Here is a 25,900-nt window from a genome sequence, read left to right on the forward strand (position 1 = left end):
AAGAGCTCTTCATACACTCGGCGTGAAAAGAACACTCCTTTACTATATTGACAGAACAAAACCTTTTCGCAAAACAAAACAACTTTTTATATCCTTCTCACCACCAAATAAAGGCAATCCCATTTCAAAGTCTGGAATTGCAAGGTGGATTGTCAAATGTATACAAATTTGCTATCACAAAGCAAAATGTACACTGTCTATTCCCCCTAAAGCCCACTAAAGCTGTACTCAAAACGCTATTTCAAACTACTGCAACAGATACTGGTGGTCGCCGCTAAGGAGGAGTACTGCTATGCAATCTATGCACAGTGTGTGATCTGCAGCTCATATGCCTCGAAAGGAAAATGCTACTTACCAGTATGCATCTGTTCTTGGCATGTAGAGCTGCAGATTCACACACGCCCACCCACCTCCCTGACTATCTTTATCTGTTCCAGTATTATCTTAATTAGATGCAACATACATGGACATCTATTTCTGTTTCATACGAAACTCCATTTCCCTTCTTGGCGAAAAAAATCTGACATTGGTGTCGATGCCCATGCGCACTATTGTCCAAAGGAGGAGTCACCTATCTCGTGACTTCCAAAGACTTCTTCCAAGACATCAACACAGTGCGAACATCCGGGCCCAACACCAGATCGCGATCTATGCACTGTGTGTGAATCTGCAGCTCTACATGCCAAGAACAGATGCTTACTGGTAAGTAGCATTTTCCTTCCTCACACATCTAAAGAACAAGTTGCCTACGTTAAGTACTGCTCTTTCTGGAAGATGATCTTTCTAACCACAGATTGCTCATTACTCCCGCACCTCTCCATTTTCTCGAGTGGTTTTCTTAACATTTAATAGGATCCCAAGCTAGATATCAGCACACTATTCTAAACCATTGTTCTACACTTTTCATCTGAGGCGACAGAAAAGAAAAGAGAAAAAATATACGTCACCATGCTGAGTTGGAGCTTATATGCTGCTCAATTCTATCACTTCTGGGGTGGTACAGAGCCTGGCCAGAGCAGTACCACTACAACCAGCTGGCTCATTAGAGCGCTGCTGATGAAGTTCTCTGTGTCCAGCCTGAAACTTGGAGGTGTTCTAAAGGTGAAGAATGTGTGGTAAAATCAATTAACAACCAGAAGGAGTGTTGCAGAAGGTAAGTTGTTCTTTGCAGCATGTGTTGATGTAGGTCGTATGCTGTGCACACTCCTGCCATCTAGTTTTGTGTTTAGAGCATTAAAAATAATTTGGGTTTGAAGTAACTCCTCCCCCCACCCCCCTTTCCTGAAACCAACGAAGACAAATTCCACCTCAGACTGTTTGTTTTGACTGCCTTGTTACTGTTGAGCAATGAATGACACCCAGGGGTTTAGGCCCCAAAACCTTGGACTGGTCACAAAACCGCCAGAAAACACAATCCTCCACAAGGCAATGGTCTACCTCAACCCAGGATGTATTTTAAAAGGTACCTCGGCTCTATGGCAAGGAATGGCCCCCAAGGACACCATTCCTTGACTGTAGGACCTTCTCTGAACAAACTTCAACATTCCATAGTACCCACTGTTGTTGAAACTGTTTGATGTCGAAAGGCACCCAATACTCACCTTGATGACCCTAACGACTCAAACGCTAGAGAACTATCCTCCAGTCTAGGTGCCCTCGAACTACAGCAACTAGTCCTTGGGCCCACCCACCTAAACGGACACCTTTTGGACCCCATATTCAGCAACTGCCCGAACCTACAAGTTGGAAACCCTTCCCCCCTTCCCTGGACTGATCACTTCCTTATCCCTTTCACATGGACCCTCCCCAACCACCCCTTACCTAAACCCATGACTGCCCAATAGTCACGTAATTGGTCCAAACTTCCCCAGCCGGAATGGCGGGAGAACCTTGATCTAACCGTACCCACTAAAACCTCCAACCCCATAGAGGGCAATGAGAACTACAACAGCTGGATTACCAATTCTCTAGATCTGGTACTTCCATTTAAACGCACCCACCCCAAGCGGGGGAATCCGACCGCCCGTGGTACACTACTGACCTCCGAGACGCCAAACGCAACTGTAAAAGAATTGAGAGAAAATGGCGTCTCGACTACTTACCAACGGACAAAACAGCTTACAAAGCAGCTATCAAAAGCTACAAATCCAGCATTAAATTAGCGCAGGCAAAATACATTGAGGAAAGAATTGACAAGGCAGCCTCTAAGCCCAAGGAGATCTATCGGATAGCAAAATCCCTCCTTCAACTACCCGAGACACCAAAGGAGCACAGCAACACCCAGGTCCACTGTGACGAGCTAGCGGACTTCTTTTACCGCAAAATAGAATCTTTAATTCCTCTTTCTCTCAAAATATCCCTCGGCCCAGCTGCCCTGTAGACCCAGGTTCTGCGGCAGCACTACCCGTCTCCCTCACATATATCCCGCCCTTAGATCTTAGCCATGTAGAAAGTATTATGCAACAGGTCAAATCAGGATCACCCACTGACCCGGCCCCTCCGCGAGTTCTCACCCCGATCACCAGTCAGATCTCACCCACCATTCGGGACCTGCTTAACTCCTCTCTCCACGCTGGCATCAGTAGGATAGGAATCTCGGGAGCGGCACTCACCTGGCTGAGATCCTTTCTCACAGATCGATCTTTTCAGGTATTTGAGAAAGATTTCACCTCCTCCAGCAGACCCCTGAACTGTGGGGTGCCCCAGGGCTCCTCCCTGAGCCCCACCCTTTTTAATGTTTACCTTAGTCCTTTGGCTGATGTCGTCCGCCCCTTTGGAGTGAAAATTATCACCTATGCGGACGACACACAGCTTGTGGTGGCGTTGGACCCCCTCTCAATTCCCACCACAGCCTATACAAATGTCTGGAAGCAGTCGCCGCCTGGATGTCGGCCTCCTGCTTAAAACTAAACGGGGAGAAAACAGAGATTATGCTCTTGGGAAATACCATCACCAAATCTATCGACTCCATCGGGCCCCTTTGCCTAGGCTGTCCCCCCGAACCCAAAGAACAAATCAAAAGTCTCGGCATTTGGCTGGACAGAACACTCAACTTTAACTACCAGGCAACTAAGCTTGCTGCCACATGCTTCGGGCTCCTGAGGCTACTTCGTAAAATCCTCCACCTTCTCCCGTTCCACTCAAAACGGATCATGATCCAAGGGCTGATTCTATCTCGCCTTGACTGCGGAAATGCCCTATACCTTGGGGCTCCACAGTCCACGCTCAATAGACTTCAAATTGTCCAAAACTGTGCCACCAGGACCCTTCTCGATATCCCGCGACGAGTCTCAGTCAAAGCTCGACTGAAAGATCTCCACTGGCTTCCTGTGAAATCGAGGATTGAATTCAAGGCCATGTGTATTGCCCATCGCTCCTACTGGGGAACAGGCCCTGCTATCAATCGCCCCCTGGTAAATGCCTATCATCCCAATCGTCTCCTCAGATCCGGGACATCTTATCTCACCACAGTGCCCCGAATCAAGAGAGCCAGGTGTGGAGGCCTGTTGCTCTCCTACAACCTAGCCAAGATCTGGAACACTCTTCCCCTCTCAATCAGATCAGAACCTAATCTACTTACCTTCCGAAAGCTCCTTAAAACCTGGCTTTTTTAATAAATCATCTTTTTAATAAATCCTCTTTTTAATAAATCATTTTAATAATTCGTTTAAGTCTAGCGTACTCCGCCCAGCCCAACCTATGCAGCGCTGGGACGCCCCAGGGTAGCCATCGCGCTTTATAAATTATCTTTTCATTTCATTCATTTAATTTCACCCTCGCGGCCCAAAAAGTCTCAAAGTCAGTGCCTTAAACTGTGGAGCTGAGAGAATTCCAATCACCCTTCCGCGTCTAGCTGTGCTTCAAAGCTTAGTAAGACTTTGATGCCCAGTACATAGTAGCCACAACATGACAACAGTGATGCAGCACAATCTGAAGCCAGGATGGAGAGGATGATTTACATCAAACCTACATAAGGCTGATTGCTTGATGTCCCTTATTCCACACAGCCACTTCATAAGAAAAACTAGCTCACTGAGGAGGTTTTTAGAGAGATCAGAGCTTGCCTATCTAAAGGAAGAGAAACTGGCACAATTTTTAACAACGTCACCACCTCAAAATGACTTCAAACCACACTGTTCAATTGGAGTGAGATGACCCATCCACAGCATCCATACCAGGATCAACAGTTAAGAATATAAGTGGCGTGAATACAGGTTGGATAGTCAGGATAAAGCAACCTTAAAATATTTCTGTAACACTGTGACAGCACTTACATTTACAGCACAACAAAGTTATATTACAAGTGAAAGAGGAGAAGGACAACTTCCTCAAAGAGATCCTTTCCGGGAGAGAGAGCAGCACCCAGTTTTTGCTACTCCTTAGAACTATGTTTAAGTACTCGGAGAATTTAGAGGACCCTGCGCAAGTCGAGATGGTTACAACACAGCTACTAAAGGAGTTTAGGCCCACACATCAAGGTCCATTATTCATTTGTGAGCATGTTTGGACTCTCTGGTTTTGCACACAACCCGGAAATTAGCTATAATTTAGGATACAGGATACAACCTGCCTCCCGAAAAAGAAAGCAAGAAGTTTGATGCTGCAAACAAACAGTTTGAAATAGAGGCAGCAACTCAATTTGCATGGCAAATTCTGTCAGTCTAAAAGCACGATCTGATAGTCAACCGTCTACTCTGTGTGAGAATGATAATAAAACTGTTAGGAATGATTGTGTCAAATGCAGTTCTGGTCCCAAATGAAAAAGTTTACACTTGCATCCTCTCTACAGGAATGCCTTGTCGGACAATGGTCACTTGTGACGGTACTAAAAGGGTTTAGTTTATGCATAGTCAAAGTTAAGTACATGCTAATATGGTTCAACAAGAACGACCAATTATTGGACAGACCATTTTCCACCCCATTCCATAGGTGATCATCAATACCAACTTGACTTCAGAAATACGTCTTACACATCCGTGTACTAGAGCACAACGTTGTATGGCTACCTCTTCCAGCCTTTCAAACTGACTCTGCAACAAAGTAGTGCTAATCTGAACTGACAACATATATTACATCACGATATGAGGAGTAAGGTAAGCACTTGTCACAACAAACAGTTTGGCACTGGTCTGCCAACAAATTAATTTTGTTGGCGGAGCATCTGCTAGTAGTAGACAAATTTGCTAACTTCCTTAGCAGAATCAACTCCCCATGTTCTCAACCAACACTGCCCAGATGAGGGGACCCAAAGGATGGGCCTGTTTGCCACTCACAAAAACATACAATTTCTGTCATTAAGGTCTTCTTGAAAAGTCTTAGTAGGGTAATCCTGTGTAGGTTGCCCCTGATCCTGTCCTTGGAAATTAATGTTGTCCACATAAAGCTCAGTGAGGCACCCTCTCTTGACAGGCTTCTTTTGTTATGTCTTTTACCTCTCTTTCAGGAGGATTAGTGAACTTCAGGCTTTTTCAGTCAAAGAAACACCTATGCAAGTACATAGAGACAGTCATACTCCAGATGTACTCCTGCTTCTTGTCAAACGTCAGCTCATCCTTTCATGTCAGCCAATCAAGGGCGTTGCCTTCTATTTTCCGTCACACAGTTGCTAGCGACCCTATCAGTGTGGTTGGGGGCGAGGAAGGAATAGTTTACTGTGAAGTCTGTGTGCTAGTGTAATTTAGATTTAGGGAACATTTCACAAGTCACCCCAAAACCGAAATGCCTCAAAACCATTTGTAATGTTACAAACCAAACACCAGATGGCGGGAGTGTGCATAGAATTTTAATCTAAAGCACTACAAGTTTCACAATGAGTTTTACAGCAAATAATGTTTTTCTTGTTGCAACAGGAACATGTGAAACAGGTGATATAATCTTAAACATCACACTTTTTTTCATAATATATGGTTGTATTAAAATACCCAGTTATACTTTGAGGCACAGGAAGATAGTGACTTGCATTATTTTTTTGTCCACCACGATGCGTAAAAAATGGCAATTGTCATGACTATTACTGTATTCGGCACATTTTAAGTACTATCTTTTCAATTGAATTTAGTGGTTTCCAAATATAAAATGTGGTTACTTACTTGGAAGCCTCATGCTGTAAAAATAAAAAATGTGATAGTTGTGTATACTTTTTACTTTTTTACTGAAGACACGTTGTAGAGTCCACTTTGTTATCCTAGAGAAGAGCACAAATACCTTTTGAGTTATGGTAGGCATTGGCAGTGATTTTGTGTTGAGTGCCTGTTTTCCAGCTATATTGTAAAGGTAATAATTGTCTTTTGAGCAAAAGATATCATCTTTGATAATTATTTTGTTTGTTTGCAGCATGCCAGTGCAATGGGCATAGTAAATGCATCAATGAAAGCATATGTGAAAAGTGTGAGAATCTGACAACTGGAAAAAACTGTGATATCTGCATATCTGGGTATTATGGAGACCCTACCAATGGAGGGACTTGTCAACGTAAGAAACTTTGTTTAGTTGCCATTTTGCTCTTGGTTCTATTCACTGTATTTTGGTTAAAGTGAGATGTGTGTGATTTTTCATTTCTAGTAAATTTAAAGTAATTGTAAAGTTTCAACTACAGTGATTTTTGAGTTGCTCGATAAATCACTTTAGAAATGTTTGATAAAAGTAATGTTGAATTGCGGTTATCCTACTCTTCCTGGATGTGACTAAATTGGGCACTAATACATGCCACACTCCATAATATAACTATACATTAACTCAGGAAATGTGTCCCAATAAAGTCAGGATATACCTTTGACTGGCTATTAAATCACTCACTGTTGGCAGTTATTTAACACATTTATACTATTGTTTGGCACTGGACAGCCTTACCAAAGCTGGAAAATGTAAGCAATCTGATTCATCTCTCCAGTCTCCTCCCCCACCAGAAATGCTACAACTCAGTAAAACTGAGATATTCGCCTAACAGATTGCACACATTCACAAAACGGAATCAGGCCCCAGTCTGTATTGGATACAGTGAAGAAGTTCTTTCTCGATGCAAATGCTAATTCATAATAACCTATTCATCCACAATTTCAGTAGGAGGTGAATGGCTTTTTCTGTCCAGGAAAAAACCTGTATTCTTAGGAAATGAAACCATAGGTGAAAAGGTCATGCTTCATTTCATGATCAATGTTGTGTATTGATATCCAGTCTCTTTACCAGTCCTTTCTTCCACGGCCTGCTGCTCTCCTGTGTGGTATTGGCATGTCTGCTAAGCACAAAGCAGAGCAAGGAAGATAGGGAGTACATCCTCTTCCCGACACAATGAATGAATATAACAACTTGGATGAACTCGTAGGTTATTCCATGAGGAATTTCCTACTTGCTATTGGATACTAGAGTGCAGGAAACAGTTAAGGTTATTAAAATAACCCTCACCCACCAACCTAGTTGGTGGTATGCTTCATCATCGGGGTCCCAGCTGGGTTGCTGAGTACAACACAGCTGTGCTACAACACCAGATTACAGTGGAGCAGGTTTTTTTGTGAAGGTGTGTGTGTGTGTCTTGGTTAAAAATGTCTCTAAAGTGAACAAACGAGTAGTGATTTATTTGAAAGGCCTTAGGAATTATTAAAATCAAGGTGAGATATTGTGAAAAACAAAATAAGCTTCCATATCTCAGTCTAAAAAAAGGCTGACATTTTTCAGCCTCACTGTAATTAAATGAGGCTTTCTTCAGGGCCGTGACTAGTTAATCGTGAAATAGCAGAGAAAAATTATTTTTGCCATGCGAGTGAATGGGTGATTTTCAGCGCACACGCTAAGGTGTGCTGTGCATGGAGTGTAATGACCATTCTTGCGGACCTACAGGCTGGTAACAATCTGTAAGGAAGAAAAGGACTTACAACATAAATTGACAAACATTACAAATAGAAAGGCTTGCCATACCACTTGCTAGGCGTTACCATGCATTCGTACATCCTGTGCTCCCATAAGCACTCTTGTATTCATACGTGATCGAAACAATGAAGTGAGGTGTCTCAATATACCAACAAATCTATACAGGCATACTGTGGACATCCCAACAAGTCCGATTCTGTGCATATGATATGATGCAAGCATGCAAAATAAATGATGCTTGAACACCTTGCGTAGTCACAAGTATGCGCATGAGTGACACGATGTGAGCTAGGTGAGCTTATTTTGTCATGTGTACATCACCAAAATGTGCAGCAAGATAAATTAATCTTGTTAGAAGTGGTCTACATAAAATGATACTTAGGAGTATCTTTTGTAGGCATACAAGTGGCGCGCTAATGACTACTCGTAAGCGCTGCTCAAATTTAAATGTCTATGCTGGTCCTGGTATCACAGGGAAAAATTATTAACATGGGCAGAAACACAGGAAAAAGAAACAAGTTCTTACTTTGTTTGTTACTAAGTAAAGGTCAAACGGATTCCTGAAGGTGGGGGGGCTCCTGTAGTCACACACTACAAAACAGAAGTGTGAACAAGCGGTGTAATATGCTATTAAATACCGCTCGGTGTTCGCTGCTGGCTAACCTGTGCTCACACACTTACTTGGTCAAGGAGAACCTCCCGTGTAAACACCTACTTCTGGCTCCAAGGGATCCCGCCGACACAGGTCTCCGTGTGTGTTTGGATTATGAAGGAGAAAGCCGGTAGCTGGTGGGCGTGGCTACGTCGGATGGCCTGGCCGTGTAACGTGACCGTGTCATCCGAACGTGTCCAGTGTGCAATCTGACCACTGGGACGAAGCAAGCTACCTGTGAGATGTAGATTTTAAGCTCCAAGTGTACCCAGAGGCTTGCAATGATAAATGTTATGTAATCGGACACTAAGCAGCGGAGCACACGTTTAAGGAGAGCAGTCATTTTGACCTCACCAGTCAATACATGTACCCGCATGGAATATTTAAACATCGTAGCACCATATTAATTGTTATTAAAAATGAGGAACAAGAACATTAAATTCATTCTAATTAAGACCAGTGACTTTAAAGGACTCCAGTAATCAAGCAGCGTGGTATTTGATGTGTCCTCGTCACCTGATGTGCTGCAATAGAAGGTTGCCACCCGGGCGCGAAGAGTTTGAAAACCCTTTGGTCACAGAGTGTTGCATATCTGTGTCATTCTTACACATCTGTAGATGGTGTGCTAAAAGGGGAGGGTGAGAGATATCTAACCAATCCGTTATCCCTCATTATATGGTTATTTAGGTCACCTGTCTGTTAGTGATTGGAAAGTTACACGGGAATAGCTCTAAGATGGTCTATTTAGCACGTTCCAGGGAATATTATCATTGGGGCCTTTGTTGTGTGTATTAAGGCGATATACCGAACGCTGTTTTATTTCATGTAGGCGATGTTGAAGGTTGTTTAGACCAGTGTCTAGTTGTTCAATGACCACCGAGCTCATGTCGTTAGTGGTGTGGCCCATTTCCAGAATATGATTCGTCATTTTGGTGGTGTTTTTCTTGCAACGAATGTTGCTTCTATGCTCACATATTTGTACCTTTATTTTGCGGCTTGTCATCCCCACATATCTAAGATTGCAGGGGCAGGTAATCGGGTAGATAACTTTACTGGAGTTATAGTTCGTATGTCGCCTGATTTGCAAATGTTTTGTCAGTTTCTAAATCCAGAGTTAGATGCACTTGCACTGTTCCCACAAATAAATCTGAGGCAACCAACTTAATTTTTAGCCACCAATTTCAAATTCCTTCACATTTACAGAGCATTTTGCTTCTTTATTTATGTACACTTTATTAAGCTATTAATATTCTAAAATGTTCTAAGTAGGAGTGGACCCCCTGAGTAGTTCTCACCAACCCCAAGGGGTCCTCAGACCACAGGCAAAGAACCTCTTACTTAAGGCAGTCATTTGAGTTAGTGATGGCAGGCTAATCCTGGTCATGGCAAAGCGTTCCCCTTTCGGTGAGTCTATTGACTGGAATGGTCTAACAGATCCTCCATCATAAAAACACAAAAAGTGCCAGAAACTGTCCTGCTCCCATTTCTGTTCAGAGCCTCAAATTTGTTGCCTGATGTTGAACTGACAAACCCTTCATTAAAAGAGATGCTGTCCTAATTTCCTACTCTGTCAGCTAGCACCATGAAGGTAGGGTTGCCAGCTATCCCACGGATAAATACTGGCCATTTGTTCATGTTTTAAGTTTCTGCAAATGCCTGGACAAGATAAAAAAACAGAACTTAATATAAAGTCTTGTTTCCCTTTTGAAATGGCATTTCCGTCTTTATTTTATCAGTCAAAGGTCAGAAAGACCACTCTGGGCACATTTTAAAGTATTGTCTTAAAATTACTGTTTTAAATATGTTACTTATTTTGGTAGCAACTGGTACATAAAAAATACGGGTCATGTTGATAAAAATACACCCAGGTGGCAGCCCTACTTGCAGGTCTAGATCTTCTAAATTTCCATTTTGAATTTGTTCAAGATGGCTCTGGCACCCTCAGGTTTTCTCCCCAAGGGCGAGTCCCTCTTCTGCCGGTTTGGTGGCTCTGACACCTCATCTCAGCGCCTTCAAGGGTTCTGCCACCTAAAAAGAAGTTTGTGTCTAAGCTACTGCCCCCTGATCGATTGGCACCGACTTGCACATTACATTACTATTGTACGTTTCTCATGGCTTTTTGGTCTGAAGTGCTACTGAACCATGGGAGACAGCAAGTGGTGTATAGCTTTGAGGTACATTTGCGTTTGTCATCCTCAGTAGGACGGATATGCCCAGACGTGGGTCCTGTGCTCTCCATGCCACTGGAGTCAAGCTATCGTGGCTGATGAGGGGTGAAACCCCGAAACCGGTCCTAGTATGTTTGTTTCCAGTCCAGGGAGGACCTGGCATGGCAGTTAGGGCTGGACTGTTCCCATTGAGCGCAGGGTCAAGACTGATTTGCATATGGCTGGGTTCAAACTTAAATGGCATGGGGAGCAAAAAAACGATGTATTTAGGCCCGGATCTCTGTACTAGGGTTAATGTATGACATTGGTCTGCATTCTGTCCATCAATTGTTCCTTTCGCTTTGAGGTACAGCACAGACCACCTAATGTGAATGTCACTAAGAAATATTGCTCTTGTGGCCCCCAAAATCAAAAAGATTTCATCAAAACACTGCAAAAGTGAAACCGTTAGATAACCTAGTCAATCAGGTCACCATAGAGGATCAAACGTGCTCAGGTGAAGGGCCTGTGCCGTAAGGATTTATGTAAAATTTGAATGCAACATTAGTCAAGAAATTCAGGCAGAAATTCGAGATTTGCAAGAATGTTTCTCAATTAGTGAACCCCGTGCCAATGCTAGAAGTGAAAATGGATGGACAGACAATTGACCAGTACCAGATTCAACAATTTCTAGTGCTAGAATTGCTGCTCCCTGGATAAATAAGTGTGTTCGAGGCATATGAGCTGCAGATTACACACTTGTGCATAGATCGCCATCTGGTGTTGGGCCCGAATGTTTGTTTTTCCTCTTGGAAAGTCTTTGGAAGTCACGAGTTCGGTGACTCCTGCTTTGGATCGTATTGCACATGGGCTTCGGCTCCATCCTCAGATTGTTTTTTTCCGCCATCGGGCTTGGATGTAATCTTCGCGCTCCGGTTCCGAACAGTTTCCAGTTGGACGATCGACGCGGAATCCTCACCCCACATCGCGGTATTGTTTCGATCGCAATCTCCTCAATCAACGCAACCTTCTCATCGACAAACCTTCGGTTCCAGTCGTCGAAGGCGGCCTTCGGGCCTACCCAAGCTCCGGTCCCGGCTAATGGAAAGAACTCCATTCAAGAAGTGCCCTCAATGTCGGTCCAAATTCCCCCACACCGATCTTCATGAGGTATGCAACCTCTGCCTCTCCCCTGAACACGAGGCTCGAGACTGTACGGCCTGCAAGTCTTAACGATCGAAAAAGACTATTCGGGACCGAAGAGCCAGAAGGAACATGGCACAATTCTCGACCTCCGTTCCAGTCGATATCTTCGGAGACGACATCGAAGATCCGGGACAGCAGCGCACTGAAGAGGACCTCGTCAGCGCTTCCGAGGCCGACGAGTCAGATGTGGAGGACATCACTCCGGCGCAGAGGGTCGTGATTACTATCACCAAACCCCCCCCCCCCCCCCCCCCCACACACACACACACACCCTTGCCGGCTCTGAAAAAAAGGCTGTGGTCACTCCTTCGCCTCCGGGCCTAGGCAAAACCAAAGATGCCGCTTCACACACCCCACCTTCGGGCCCGGTGAAGAAGCCAAGCCTACTAGTGGTGCCGAGAAACACGCTTCGGCACCGAAAAAGAAAATGGCCTCCACCTCGACACTGAGCTCCGCAACGAAGCTTTCGGGGTCGAAACCCAGCTCTTCGGTACCGACACCATCTTCGATACCGACCAAGACCCATAAGGCCACCGGCACAGACACTTCCAAGCCGAAATCCATCTCGGCGCCGACCAAAAGACCGGAAATTCCCAAGCCAGGTTCTAAGCAACAAGCCGGCACCCAAAAGCCAAAAAAGACAACGGCCCAGACGCCTTCGGCGCCGACGGACCAAACAATTTCACAAGAACTATTTACACCGGATCCTTTGCAAAAGACTCTCACCAACGATCCAAAAACTGGTCATTTGACACTCTCTACCAAAAAGAGACATTTGGACAAACCGGCTCCGCCGCCACCTCCAAAGAGGAAGGACTCTTCTACCTCTCCATTCAGAGTACCCTCCCCACCTCCTCCACCCCCTCAACCTTCCCCACCCTCTCTACCCCCACCTCCGACCCCGTCTCAAAACGATGATGATCATGGAGACTCAGATCATGAACAAGACCCCACGCCTACAGGATCCCCAGACCCATGCGACGACTACAATAACCCGGACATCCCCGATGTCCCACAAGATGACCTTTACCCCTCCAGGCCATCTCCACCGGAAGACTCACTGGGGTTTCACCATCTACTTCAGCGTGCGGCACATTACCACGGGGTAGACTTACATACTGACCCCGTGGAGGAGGATTTCCTCCTCGACACATTTGATACCACACATAGGTCTACCTCCATATTACCTATGCTTAAAGGCGTGGTAAAACATGTGCCAGAAGTCTTTAAAGACCCTGTTAGGGCCAGGGTCATTAACCCACGCATAGACAAAAAATACAAGGCTGCACCCACAGATCCCGCCTACATTAGGCGGCCAGCGACACTGGATTCCCTAGTGGTGTCCACTGCACGAAAGAGATCAAATTCCCAGGCGTCGGGCGAGGCACCACCACCTGATAAGGAGTCCAAGCTCCTAGACGCATCAGGAAAACGCAATGCGTCACAGGCAGCCAATATGTGGCGTATCGCCAATACACAAGCGCTATTGGCCAGATATGATGGGGCACATTATGATGAATTAGAAAGCATCATGCACCACCTCCCTGAAAAATATAAATCTAGGGCCAACTAATTAATTCAAGAGGGTAAGACGATCACTAACACCTCTATACGCTGTGCCCTAGATGCAGCAGACACAGCTTCCAGGGCCATTAATACTAGTGTCCTCCTCCGTCGCCATGCTTGGCTACGAATATCAGGCTTTAAACCGGAGGTACAAGCCTCCATCCTTAATCACTCTTTTGACCAGGAACACCTATTTGGCCCAAAGGTGGATGAGGCCCTTGAAAAAATGAAAAAGGACACGGATAAGGCGAAATCCATGGGAGCCTTTCAGTCACACACTCCAAGACGCTCCTTTCGCCGCTCTTCCTTTCGGAGTACATCTAGAGGTTACTCCTCAGACAACGAGTCCACTTCCTACAAATCCCCCACTCAGTCCACCTTCACAAAGGGGTATCAAAGAGGCAGCTATAGGGGTAACAACAATAAAGGCAGAGGCAAAACAAATACCGCCCGCTCTGCCACACCACCTACACAATGACTTCCCCTCACTCCCCCCAGACCATCCCACTCCGGTCGGGGGCAGATTCCAAAATTTCCTTCCAGTCTGGGCGACCATCACCTCAGACAAATGGGTGACACAGATCAATCAATCAGGCTACTGCCTAGAACTAAAATCTACCCCCCAAACATTCCACCCAGACAGCGCCCAATGTCACAACAACATTTAATATTGCTGAAGAAAGAGCTGACCTCCCTTCTACAAAAGCAGGCAATAGAACACATTCCTATCAAACAACAAAATATGGGGGTCTACTCCCTATATTTTTTCATACCAAAGAGGGACGAGACCCTCGACCCATCCTGGATCTCCGGCTCCTAAACACATACATACACTCAGACCATTTTCACATGGTAACGCTTCAGCAGGTACTTCTGCTCCTCTCACAAAACGACTTCCTCACCACTCTGTACTTAAGACGCGTACTTTCACATCCCAGTGCACTACGCTCACAGAATGTACCTCAGATTTGTGGTGGACGGGCAACACTACCAATTCAAAGTGCTCCCATTCGGAGTCACAACAGCACCACGAGTATTCACCAAGTGCCTAGCAGTGGTGGCAGCACACTTACGAAGACAACACATTCACGTCTTCCCGTACCTAGAAGACTGGCTGATAAAAGCCAGTTCATAAAATCAGTGTGTACAACACACCTCCACCACAATCCAACTACTTAACCAACTGGGTTTCACGGTCAATCACCAAAAGTCCCAGCTACAACCATCCCACATAAAGCAATACCTCGGTGCCACCATAGACACCTCAAAGCGCCATCTTACCCCAGTCCAGTCAGGATTGCATGCATTCAGACTTTACGCGCCAAATTCATAGCACAACACTCCCTTCCAGCTCGAGTGTTCATGCAACTAATAGGGATGATGGCCTCTTGCATTTTATAGTACTGCACGCAAGACTCCAGATGCGTCCTCTCCAAGAGTGCTTAGCTCACCAGTGGAACCAGGCCCAAGGTGAACTGACAGATCTGGTGTTGGTAGACGGTCGCACCCATCGCTCTCTGCAGTGTTGGAACACCACAAACCTTTCCAAAGGTCGACCGTTCCTGGACCCGGTTCCTCAAATAGTACTAACAATGGACGCATCGCTCTCCGGCTGGGGAGCTCATCTATTACATCTCACCATACAGGGCAAATGGACACCTCAACAAAAGTTACTCCATATCAACCATCTGGAGTTACTAGCAATCTTCTTAGCCCTAAAATCTTTCCAAACACAGATTTCAGGCAAGGCAGTCCTCAGTCGCACAGACAACATGACGGCCATGTATTATATCCAAAAACAAGGCAGCACACAATCTCCACAGCTCTCTCAACTAGCACAGAGCATATGGAGATGGGCAATACCCCACAAAATCTTTCTCCTGGCTCAACGTGTCCCAGGAGTCCAAAACACTGTGGCAGATCTGCTCAGCAGACAAACACAACAGATACACGAGTGGGAACTTCACCCACAGGTTCTTCATCCGTTCTTTCAAATATGGGGGCATCCACAGATAGACCTCTTTGCAACCCACGAAAACACAAAATGCCCAAGCTTCGCCACCAGATACCCACACCCATTATCCAAAGGAAATGCGATATGGACGAACTGGTCAGGCAGATGGGCGTACGCTTTTCCGCCTCTCCCACTCATTCCACTAGTGGTGCGCAAACTACAGCAACACTCCCTCACATTAATCCTAGTGGCTCCAACGTGGGCCAGACAACCGTGGTACACCACACTGCTGGAACTCTCTGTAGTACCACACCAAAAACTACACCTCTCACCATGCCTCCTAACCCAGAACCATGGAGAGATCAGGCACCCGGACCCAGCTCAGCTCAACCTTGCGATCTGGCTCCTGAAATCCTAGAATTTGGATACCTAAATCTTTCCCCTGACTGCATGAACGTCATCAGAGAAGCTAGGCGTCCTACCACTAGAGCGTGCTACGCCGCCAAGTGGAAACGATTTGTTGTCTATTGCCATAATAACACTATCAATCCCCTGGATGTGTCCATTCAACACATCATAGGCTACTTACTCCACCTACAAAGGTGTAATCTAGCCTATACGTCCATTCGACTGCATCTTGCTGCTATTGCAGCTTACCTACAAAACAGGCATTAAAGCCTTCATGGAAGGCCTAAAAAGAATAATTCCCCCCAGAGTACCACCCTCACCTGTGTGGAACTTAAACTTCGTTCTCACAAGGCTGATGGGGCCTCCCTTCGAACCCTTGCACAAATGCCAACTACAATTTCTAACTTGGAAAACAGCTTTCCTGGTAGCCATCACTTCCCTCAGAAGGGTCAGTGAAATACAAGCATTTACCATACAAGAACCGTTTCTTCAAATGCACCATAACAAGGTTGTTCTCCGTACCAATCCAAAATTCCTAAAGTCATTTCCCCTTTTCACCTCAACCAATCGGTAGAACTACCAGTATTTTTCTCGCAACCTCAGACCGTTGCAGAAAGGGCTCTGCACACACTAGATGTCAAACGAGCCTTACTTTACTACATCGAGAGAACACAACCTTTCCGTAAGAGCAAACAACTGTTTGTATCTTTCTATCCCCCACACAAGGGCAACCCCATCTCAAAATCAGGGATAGCTAGGTGGATTGTAAAATGTATTCAAATTTGCTACCACAAAGCAAAACGAACACTATCTGTTCCCCCTAAAGCTCATTCTACAAGAAAGATAGGGGCTTCCATGGCATTCTTTTTTTTTTTTTTTTTTTTTTTGTAAAAGAATTTTATTGTTTTGTAAAACAGTTAAAACAGTAGGACACTGAAACAAACCTTGTATACATATCCCTAGACAGATCACCACCCAATTGCACAATCCCTCAACCAACCCTAGTTCTACTGCAGTGCGAAAGACTCTGGCTCCCCACCGTCCCACCATCCCGCAGGTCCTCTTAACCATCCGAGTCAGAGGAGTCCTCATCTGAAAGAGGCGGCGGATCGCATATTCCTCCCCTGTACTTATTCCATGCCCCCCAGACCTTGGCCCACTTGCGAGGGCATCCCCGTCTAATAAATACAGAACGCTCTGCAAACATGGCTGCGTCCATCTCCCCACGCCACGTGGACAGCAATGGCACCTCCTCTGCACCCCATTTTTGGGCTATATTCCTTTTGGCCGTCATGATCCCCAGCGTCACCCAGCCCTGCGTCTGACGATCGAGGTCATTGGGCTCCCATACATTTACCAAACAGCGTCTGGGCTCCGGCACCAACGATATTCCACACGCCTGTGACATTGTACGTAGCACTCTCTTCCAAAAGTCTTGAATGATTGGGCATTCCCAGATAGTGTGGTAAAAAGTTCCCTCCTCCCCACAACCCCGCAAGCAGAAGGGATGTGGCGCTCTGCCCATATTGTGTAGTAAGCACCTGGTGCAGTAGGAGCGATGTAAAATACGAAGCTGCACCAGTCGCAGCCTCGAAGGTATACCCGCCTCGCGCGGCGAGGCCAGCGCCTCAAGCCACTCTGGGTCATCAAAATCGCCGATCTCGTCAGCCCACCGCTCCCGCAGGAGCTCCATGGGGTCCGGCAGATTGTTGATCAGTTTGCGGTACGTGAAGGAAGTAGCCTTCTTTGGCATATATTCCGTCAGCAACCTGTCCTCCAACGGGGACACCTCCGGAACCTTCGCTCCAGGAGCCAGCTGTGTCATTAGGGCATGCCTCATCTGGAGGTATCTGAACCACTCCGAGGTTGCCAGCTCGTACTGCTGTTGCAGGCGCGCAAACCGGACAACCTCCCCCTTTTGCCACACATCGCCTATCACCGATATTCCAATGTTGTCCCAAGCGTCGAAGCCCTTGCTGTCCCTCAAACGTCCCAGCTTCTTGGCATCCCACAGAGGTGTTAGCTGAGTCAAGACCCCTTGACATCCCAACCTGGCCTGTGCAGCATGCCAGATGGATATAGTCTGCCGCAAAGGGCCGATCATCCTCGAGGCCAGTCGGGTATCATACAGTGGGGACAGCATACCCCTCTCACACAGCACATCCCTATCCGCCTTAAATGCCGGGTCAGATTGAGGCGCGTGGAGCCACTGGTTAATCACCTTCAGCTGCGCCGCCCAGTAATAAAGCTGGATATCCGGGAGTGCAATTCCTCCATCATACCACCCGCAAACCAGCTTAGACTGCGCTATGCGCGCCGGCTTGTTGCCCCAGAGCAGGCTGGACACCTGCGCCGCTATCGCGCGTAAGTAGGCCGGAGGCACCTGGTACGGGGTATTCTCTAGCACGTATAGAAACCGCGGCAGAGCCATCATCTTGAAGAGCGCCGCTCTCCCAACCAGGGTCCGGGGCAGCGCTCCCCAATACTGCACATCCCGCTTAAGGCGGTCCATCTGAGGGCTTAGATTGCGCTTGAAGAACTCCGTCTGATCCAGCGCGATGTGTATCCCCAGGTATTTGAACGACCCCTCCGCCACCCGGAGCGGGCAACTCGTCGGTAGCCGCGGAGGTGGGCCCCGTAGCACCAGGAGGACCGACTTCGACCAGTTGATCGTGTAGCCAGACGCCCGGCCGAAAATCTCGCAGATGTTAAGTAGTGTCAAGATGGAACGCCTCGGGGAGGACAAATAGAGCAGTATGTCATCCGCGTAGAGTGAGACGCGGTCCTCCCAGTCGGCAGACCACCGGAGGCCCCGCATCATGGGCTCCCAGCGAATCCAAGCCGCAAGCGGCTCAAGCACTAGGGCGAAAAGCAGAGGCGACAGAGGGCAGCCCTGTCTCGTGCCACGTGTCAATGGGAAGTCCTCCGACATGTGTCCGTTGGCCGTGACATGGGCTAGTGGTTTAGTATAGAGGAGCTGGACCCAGGCGCAAAATCTCGGTCCGAACCCCAGATGCTGGAGCACCGCGAAGAGAAAGGGCCACTCCACCATGTCGAACGCCATTCGTGCGTCAAGGGAGAGAATAACAGCCGGTTCCTGCAACCGCTCCACTCGGGCCAGCACACCATGCAGTCGCCTCAGATTGTGAGACGTACTTCTGCCAGGCATAAAACCGGATTGATCCGGGTGTACAATGTCAGATAAGTGAGGTGTGAGCCGGGCGGCCAACACTTTCGCGAGGATCTTGGCCTCCGCGTTGATCAGCGAAATGGGACGGTAGGAGGTACATCGGTCCGCCGGCTTACCCGCCTTCGGAATTACCACAATGGTGGCCGTTCGCTGGTCCTCAGGGAGTTCTCCCACCCCGAGGCTATGCGTGAACATATTCAGTAGGTGCGGCGCTAACGTCTCAGAGCCGCTGGTAAAGCTCGATTGGGATGCCGTTCGGTCCGAGCGCCTTACCAGGCTGCAGCGCGCCGATAGCCGCCTGGAGCTCCTCCACCGTGAGCTCAGCCTCAAGTGTCTCTCGAGCCTCAGGGGAAAGCTTGGGCATCTGCAGGTCTCTGATGTAAGTCAGTGCCATCTCCACCGTCATGGACGAGTTGGAGGAGTATACTTCGCGAAAATGCTCTGCCAGAGTGCGCACTATTACTCGTGGGTCTGTTGCTGCCAATCCCTCATCAGTGCTCAGCTGCGCAATCCACCTGGCGCCCTTATCGCGCCTGTCAAGCCACGCCAGCAGCCTACCGGTTTTGTCTCCCACATCATAAACTGTGTGCCTCGAGGCCTCTAGGCGCTGCCTGACGCGCTCTGCGAGGTGCTCTTTATATTTCGTCTGAACCACATGCAGGTCATGTGAGGCTGCACGGGAGGGAGCCGCGGCCTGGCGGGCCTCCGCCGCCCGGAGCTCGAGCTCAAGCGACTGTAGTTCAGCTACCTGTTCACGCTTGTGTTCCGAAACGGCGGCCATCGCCCGGCCCCGCACCACCGTTTTGTACGCCTCCCAAAGAACCGCAGGGGAGTCGACCGAGGCGGCATTTTCCTGGAAGTAAAATTTTGTCGCTTGCACTATGGATTTATTAATCTTTGGTAGGTGCATGTAGCTAGGGCGCAGCGGATAAGCGCGACGGCGCATTAGGTGGTAACTAGTGTATTGCAAGAAGATCGGGGAGTGATCAGAGATGCCTCTGGGTCGAATGTCTATACTGTCAACATTGTGGAGACAACCGGGGGAACCTAGAAAGTAATCAATGCGGGTGAGACTGTCATGCACCCCGGAGTGATACGTGTAATGCTGTGCCGTCGGATGATGGAGCCGCCATATGTCCGTTAACCCGATCGCCATCGCGAAGCCCGCAAGGCGGGACACTCCCCCACTCTTCCCCCGAGGCGGAGACCGGTCAGTGAGATCGTTCATTACAGCATTAAAGTCGCCACCCAATAACACCTCCCCCTCCGGTAGTGCGAGCAGAAACTCGCTGAGTGCCGGGAGCGCCGAAGCGTGCAGTCCAGGTGGGATATAGACAGACACTATGTTGAGGGGCCGGCCCTCCCACTGTGTGTGCGCTACGGCGAAGCGCCCAGCCCCGTCCGTGTGTACACTGAGCGCGATCAAGGGGGACCGTTGCCGCAGCAGGATACCAACCCCCCGGGACCCAGAGGTGAATTCAGAGTGCGCCACCATCTTATACCCCCATCGGTCAAGCGCTTTAGTTGTGGTGCCAGTGAGGTGGGTTTCTTGGAGCAGGGCCACTGTCGGGGAGCATCTTTTGAGACTATGCAAGACCAGGCCCCGCTTGATTTTATCTCCCAAGCCCCGTACATTCCACGTGAGTAAAGAGAGGGGTTGCGCCGGAGTCCGAGCGTTGTCAGGGGGTGGGTCATGCTTCACGCCGGACATTACGGTGGTTGGGCAAAGTGACGGAGCATGGTGCAGATAGCGTGGCGTGATGCATGTGTCATGCAGCGAGATCGCGCTGGGTTTAGGTCAAAGGCCCGTGTCCTACAGAACCCCAACAGAACAACAAAACCGTAAAACATTCCCCACCCCTCCACCCCCCTCCCTGCCTCCCTGCCACACGGACTTAGAACTGCCCGCCACCCCAACTCAGCAGAGTGCTCCATTCCCAGAACCCCAACCAGTACTTGCGCTGTAAGGAGCGTGGGGTCCGGGGAAGACCCAAACATCCCCTGTCCCCAGGTCCCATCGTTCACACCCTCTGGCAATAGGACGTAGGCCAGTCCAGCATCGGTGGGCACCAGATATTAGTCTCCGGCTTCATGCCGCTGCCACGACATCAGCCGGTGGGCTCCCCCTCAGTCTCCTCCGCGCGCCGGTCGCGGCCATCAGATTCCTCCTCACTCCCTAGGCGCCTCGTCCTGCGGGCCGAACGTCCACCACCCGTAGCTTGGCGCCATCCCTCCAGCCAGTCGTGAGCCTCCTCCGGTGTGTTGAAGAATACAGGTTTGCCATCCGCCACAACGCGGAGTCGCGCCGGGAAGAGCATAGCCTAGGGAAGTTCTCGGGCCCTTAGTTTCTTTTTGACCTCCAGGAAGCTTCGGCGCTGCGCCGTCACCGCCGCCGTATAGTCCGGGAAGAAGGACACCGTGGAGTTCTGCAGACGGATGGGCGGCGCCACCCGCGCCGCTTGAAGAATGGCATCCCTGTCGCGGAAATTGAACAGGCGGGCCAGGACAGGCCGCGGAAGCGCACCCACTCGCGGTCGGCCGCCGGGTACTCTATGGGCGCGTTCCACCGAGAAAAAGGTTGACAGGCCCCTGATTTGCAATTTGGACTTGATCAAGTCTTTAATGTAGAGGTCCATGGCCGGGTGCCCCTCGCTTTCGGGAATCCCTGTGATGCGCACGTTGTTGCGGCGACAGCGCCCCTCTTGATCGTCCAGCCTGGTCGCCATGTTCCATGGCATTCTTGGGGAATATTCCATTAGATGATATCTGCAAAGCAACTACATGGTCAACACCGCACACTTTCACCAAACACTATTGTGTAGATGTGCAAACTAAGCAACAAGCTAGTGTGGGCCAGGCTGTACTAAAAACATTATTTCAAACCACTGCAACAGATACAGGTGGCCGCCGCTAAGGTTGGCAACTGCTATATAATCTATACAAAAGTGTGTAATCTGCAGCTCATATGCCTTGAACGGAATATGCTACTTACCAGTATGCATCTGTTCTTGGCATGTAGAGCTGCAGATCTACACACGCCCACCCGCCTCCCCGGCTACCTGCATCTGTTCCAGCTTATCTTATTTAGATACACATACATGGGTTTCTTCACTGTTATTACTACGTTCCATATTTCCCTGCTGGTGAAAAACAATCTGAGGATGGAGCCGAAGCCCATGCGCAATACGATCCAAAGGAGGAGTCACCGACCTCGTGACTTCCAAAGACTTTCCAAGAGGAAAAACAAACTGCAAACATCCGGGCCCAACACCAGATAGCGATCTATGCAAAAGTGTGTAGATCTGCAGCTCTACATGCAAAGAACAGATACATACTGGTAAGTAGCATATTCCTTTTGGAGTATTGTTTGCGCTGCAACAACCTGCATTTTTGTTGGGTCTATAGAGGAGCTGAGGGAAGTGAGATCAAGGCATATGTTCGGGTCCTACTTGCAGTCATCCTGGACACCTCCGAAGAATCTATTCGGCTAGACCAGCTCACAGATCAATGAGAATATTCCACCAGAAGAACCAATCTGCCCGATATATTGACTAGTGTTAACTGATTTTCTGTCAGGTAACCTATCGCGGACAAATTGTAAAATAGTTTTGAAGTCACTAGTCTATCATGACCTGACTGCATTTACTCACCAGCAGCATCTTTTAGACCAGTTTCAGCAATCCTTTGTGAGCAGGGGGTTCAATATAGATGCAGTACACATTTGGTCTGACCTTCACCTGGGGCTGGAAACACTGTGCTATATGGTAAAAAAAAAAAAAATCAGGCCTGTGAAATCTTGTCTCTACATGCTTACAGGAAAGTGGCACATGCTAAATCCATCCTCCTTGCATAACTCATTTCAAAAAAGAAGTTGCGGTACAACCATTATGAAAGGGAACTCTATTTGAAAGGGGTTATTTTGCATCCCTATTTATCACATCTGTTCTTTTGCAATTACTATCCTAAAAATGTGTAATCTCTTATGTTCTACAGTGGCACATCTCTGTCTGCTATGTTGAAATTTACTTTTTCAGGGATACAAAGAAGCATAAAAAAGTTATTTTTACGTGCAGTCAGTTGAAGCCCTTGTGGCCTCTCCCATGTTTCAAGGGGTAGATGCATTTTTATCACCTCCAGATCGTCATTTGAAAGTGGGAATCCACTCAATTTTATTTAGTTTGGCTAACTCCTTTTAACTTATTGTTGGGACGTACTTGTCAGTTGAGCATGGTTAGTCTACCATCTTCTAAAGAAGAAAACCTTCAGCTTATAAATAGCCTGTGTATTGAATCTTCAGACAAACATATCTAAAATGTCATTCAGTGCAGGAAATCCACCAGTTTATTTAGCTTGTGTGTGATTGCATAATTAAAACATTACCACAGCAACTCTCAGTAGATCTTTAGGTCACTAGTTTCTTCGCTTTCCTATCCGCAAATGTTGGGTGCATTCAAATACAAGAACGTCTAAAATGCATTAAAATCTGGCTAATAGTATACATGTATGACTAATTGAGGGTGTTTGACAGTTCCCTCCCTGTTTTAAATAAAGTTTTTTAATTTAGTTTATTAGCAAAAATCAATGTATGTGAAATTCTGAAGACTAATGAACTCACGGTAGGTGAACACATCTCACAGGCCTCCACCATGTGAGTCCGGTGGAGAACTAAAACCTGGAATGCAACTAAACTATCAGTTCAGAATGTTTCCTTCTCCAGTATGTCAGCAAAACCAGTTCTTTAGTTGCTCAGTAGCGTCATGCAAGAGGTAAGGTTAGAGGACAGACGATCCAATAGAAATAGCATGTTATCAAACAAAAACAGTAGCCTCACCTCCTGTCCCTGACTCTTCCTTCCCTACTCTTGAAAGTCAATCCCCATCCCTGAAAATACTGTGAGATATACAGATGTCGCACTTTCCTGGTAAGTGCTTGGAAAATCCCACACAAACACCACCAGAGTCTTCTTCCAGGGTCTGCTGAATTAATCTCACTAAGTCGTCTTGTGAAAATTTGATTTTCTTCCCTCTATGCTCCACATTCAACTGCTTCAGGTTAGCCCACTGAAGTCAAGTCTGACATCCTTTTGTCACCAGTTCTTGTTTCATACTGAGCAACTTTATTTCTGGCCAAGGAGGTAGGATTCAGATCCAGGAATAATAGGAAGTGCTTCACACCAATTATTGCTGCTGTTTTCCTGCATTTCTTCTTGCAAGATTTTGTCGCTCCTCTCTGCGGATCAAACCCCCAACCTCACTGTATCTCCTGATTTGTCTTCAGGCTGCTCCTGTCTTGCAGAGAGTCTGCGGGTGTGCAGAAATACCTTGTGAGCTTCCTTTCTCTGCAATCCAAAAGCCCCATACCACCTCTTCAATATGTTCAGTGAGCTCACTCTGAGGCCTCTCCTGTCAAACCTTATGTATCTGTTGTCCGTTTGCACTTGAGTCCCGGCCAAAAGATTTCCAGTTCCTGCTCACTATGGTGTGAGCTAGATGGTCCTTCAAGTTACGCATAGACAACCGCTGCTCTTTCTATACCTTCTCACTTTCCATACTGCAGAGCTTAGACCCTCAAATTTCTGTTGTGTTTCAGCAACCTCTTCCTCAGTCATGCATTTCTACTCATGTGGGGCCGTCATCAGTACATTTGTAGACTCAAGGAGAACCTCTCACCATGTGAAATCTCAGTTTCCTCAGATGGTTCGGGAACCGAGTTTTTCAGGGTACTCCTGGTTTTTCACCATATATGGGAAGTCGTCCTCTGCACCTTTTTAGGTCTCGGCTGGCGTTGGAGCGCATGGGCTCCTCGCCTCGAGACTTATAGTAATCCGCTTAGTTTGGGAGAAGGGGGCTCGAGGCACGCCCCTCATTTTCATTGGGTAGCGTCAGCGTTTGTCAAATGCTGGCTTCCCATTGAAAAGGAGGGTTTTAAGTTGCCTTTCTTTGGCTTTTTTGGACGGCCCACTTGGACGGGCTCTTCTGCTTTCCTTCTGGCATAAAAGGTTTCTTATCTTTATGGGGCCATGTGTTTAAACACGTGGCCCCATAAAGACAAGAGATCCTCTTTCGCTTTCAGGACCGCACCGGCCAGTTAAAGATGTCCCCATAGATGTGACAATGCTAGGCTAATGGTTTGTGTGTAAGTGATGAAGTTTGATACATTTGTAGTCGGACATTTTGTAAGTACATTATCGAAACGAAGAGTATGAACCACAATTTGATTAAAATATCTATGAGCACTTTAGGAATACAAACGGATCCTTAAAAATAAACTCCCCACAATATTCAGACACCTTAACTCGCCACAATACCGTGTCTCCTTTGTTTTCAGCAGCAGTCCCGTAGGAAGTGCTTGGGAGAGTTTGCGCCCCCACCGTCTAAGTCTCTGAACGCCCATATGCCAGCTTCTCTTGAGCTGACTCATAATCTTGATAAATGTGGAGATTTCAGAAGCGTGCAGTTTTTGGCGGGAACACCTGCTGTGTGCAAGAATCTGGTGCCTTTCACCCGTTCTTGGAATTGTTTTACCATGCAGTTGATGGTGGTTTCAAGACACACATCCTCAGGTTTTTTTGGAGTGTTTTTTTGTAATGCGTTTTTTGTTGCTTTCACAAGCTCCAAATTATTTTTATTTTGATGGAGTCCTTGAAAACCAAACCATGTACACTTCTGCCCGAGCCGTCATGCTATGTCCCGTTGGCATTGTGCAGTTTCTCTGAAAGTGCTCCCGCTGTGATTGTAAGCACTTACGCCCCAAAAAATGGCTGCTGTACTCTCAGCAAACATTAAGTTTAGAGGGCAGGCTGTCTTGGACGTGCCTTTTCACCCCAACAGTTTGGCACCAAACATTAAATCAGTCTTACTACGGGTTATTATCAGTCAAAAGGATACACGGCGGTGCCATGTTGTCAGGACTCC

At 47.4% G+C, this 25,900-nt stretch overlaps 1 protein-coding gene across 3 annotated transcripts in view; it reads left to right on the top strand.

Annotated features, from left to right (window-relative positions):
- Nucleotides 1–25,900, top strand: part of ATRN (attractin) — a 900,609-nt gene that overhangs the window by 396,785 nt on the left and 477,924 nt on the right. For all 3 annotated transcript variants that reach the window (XM_085642692.1, XM_085642691.1, XM_085642693.1), the window contains exon 19: nt 6,334–6,471. In XM_085642692.1, coding sequence (XP_085498818.1) covers nt 6,334–6,471 — 138 coding nt within the window. The remainder of the gene's footprint in view (nt 1–6,333; nt 6,472–25,900) is intronic.

This window comes from Triturus cristatus, chromosome 2_2 (genome assembly GCF_964204655.1).
Source record: "Triturus cristatus chromosome 2_2, aTriCri1.1, whole genome shotgun sequence".
NCBI classification, from domain to species: domain Eukaryota; kingdom Metazoa; phylum Chordata; class Amphibia; order Caudata; family Salamandridae; genus Triturus; species Triturus cristatus.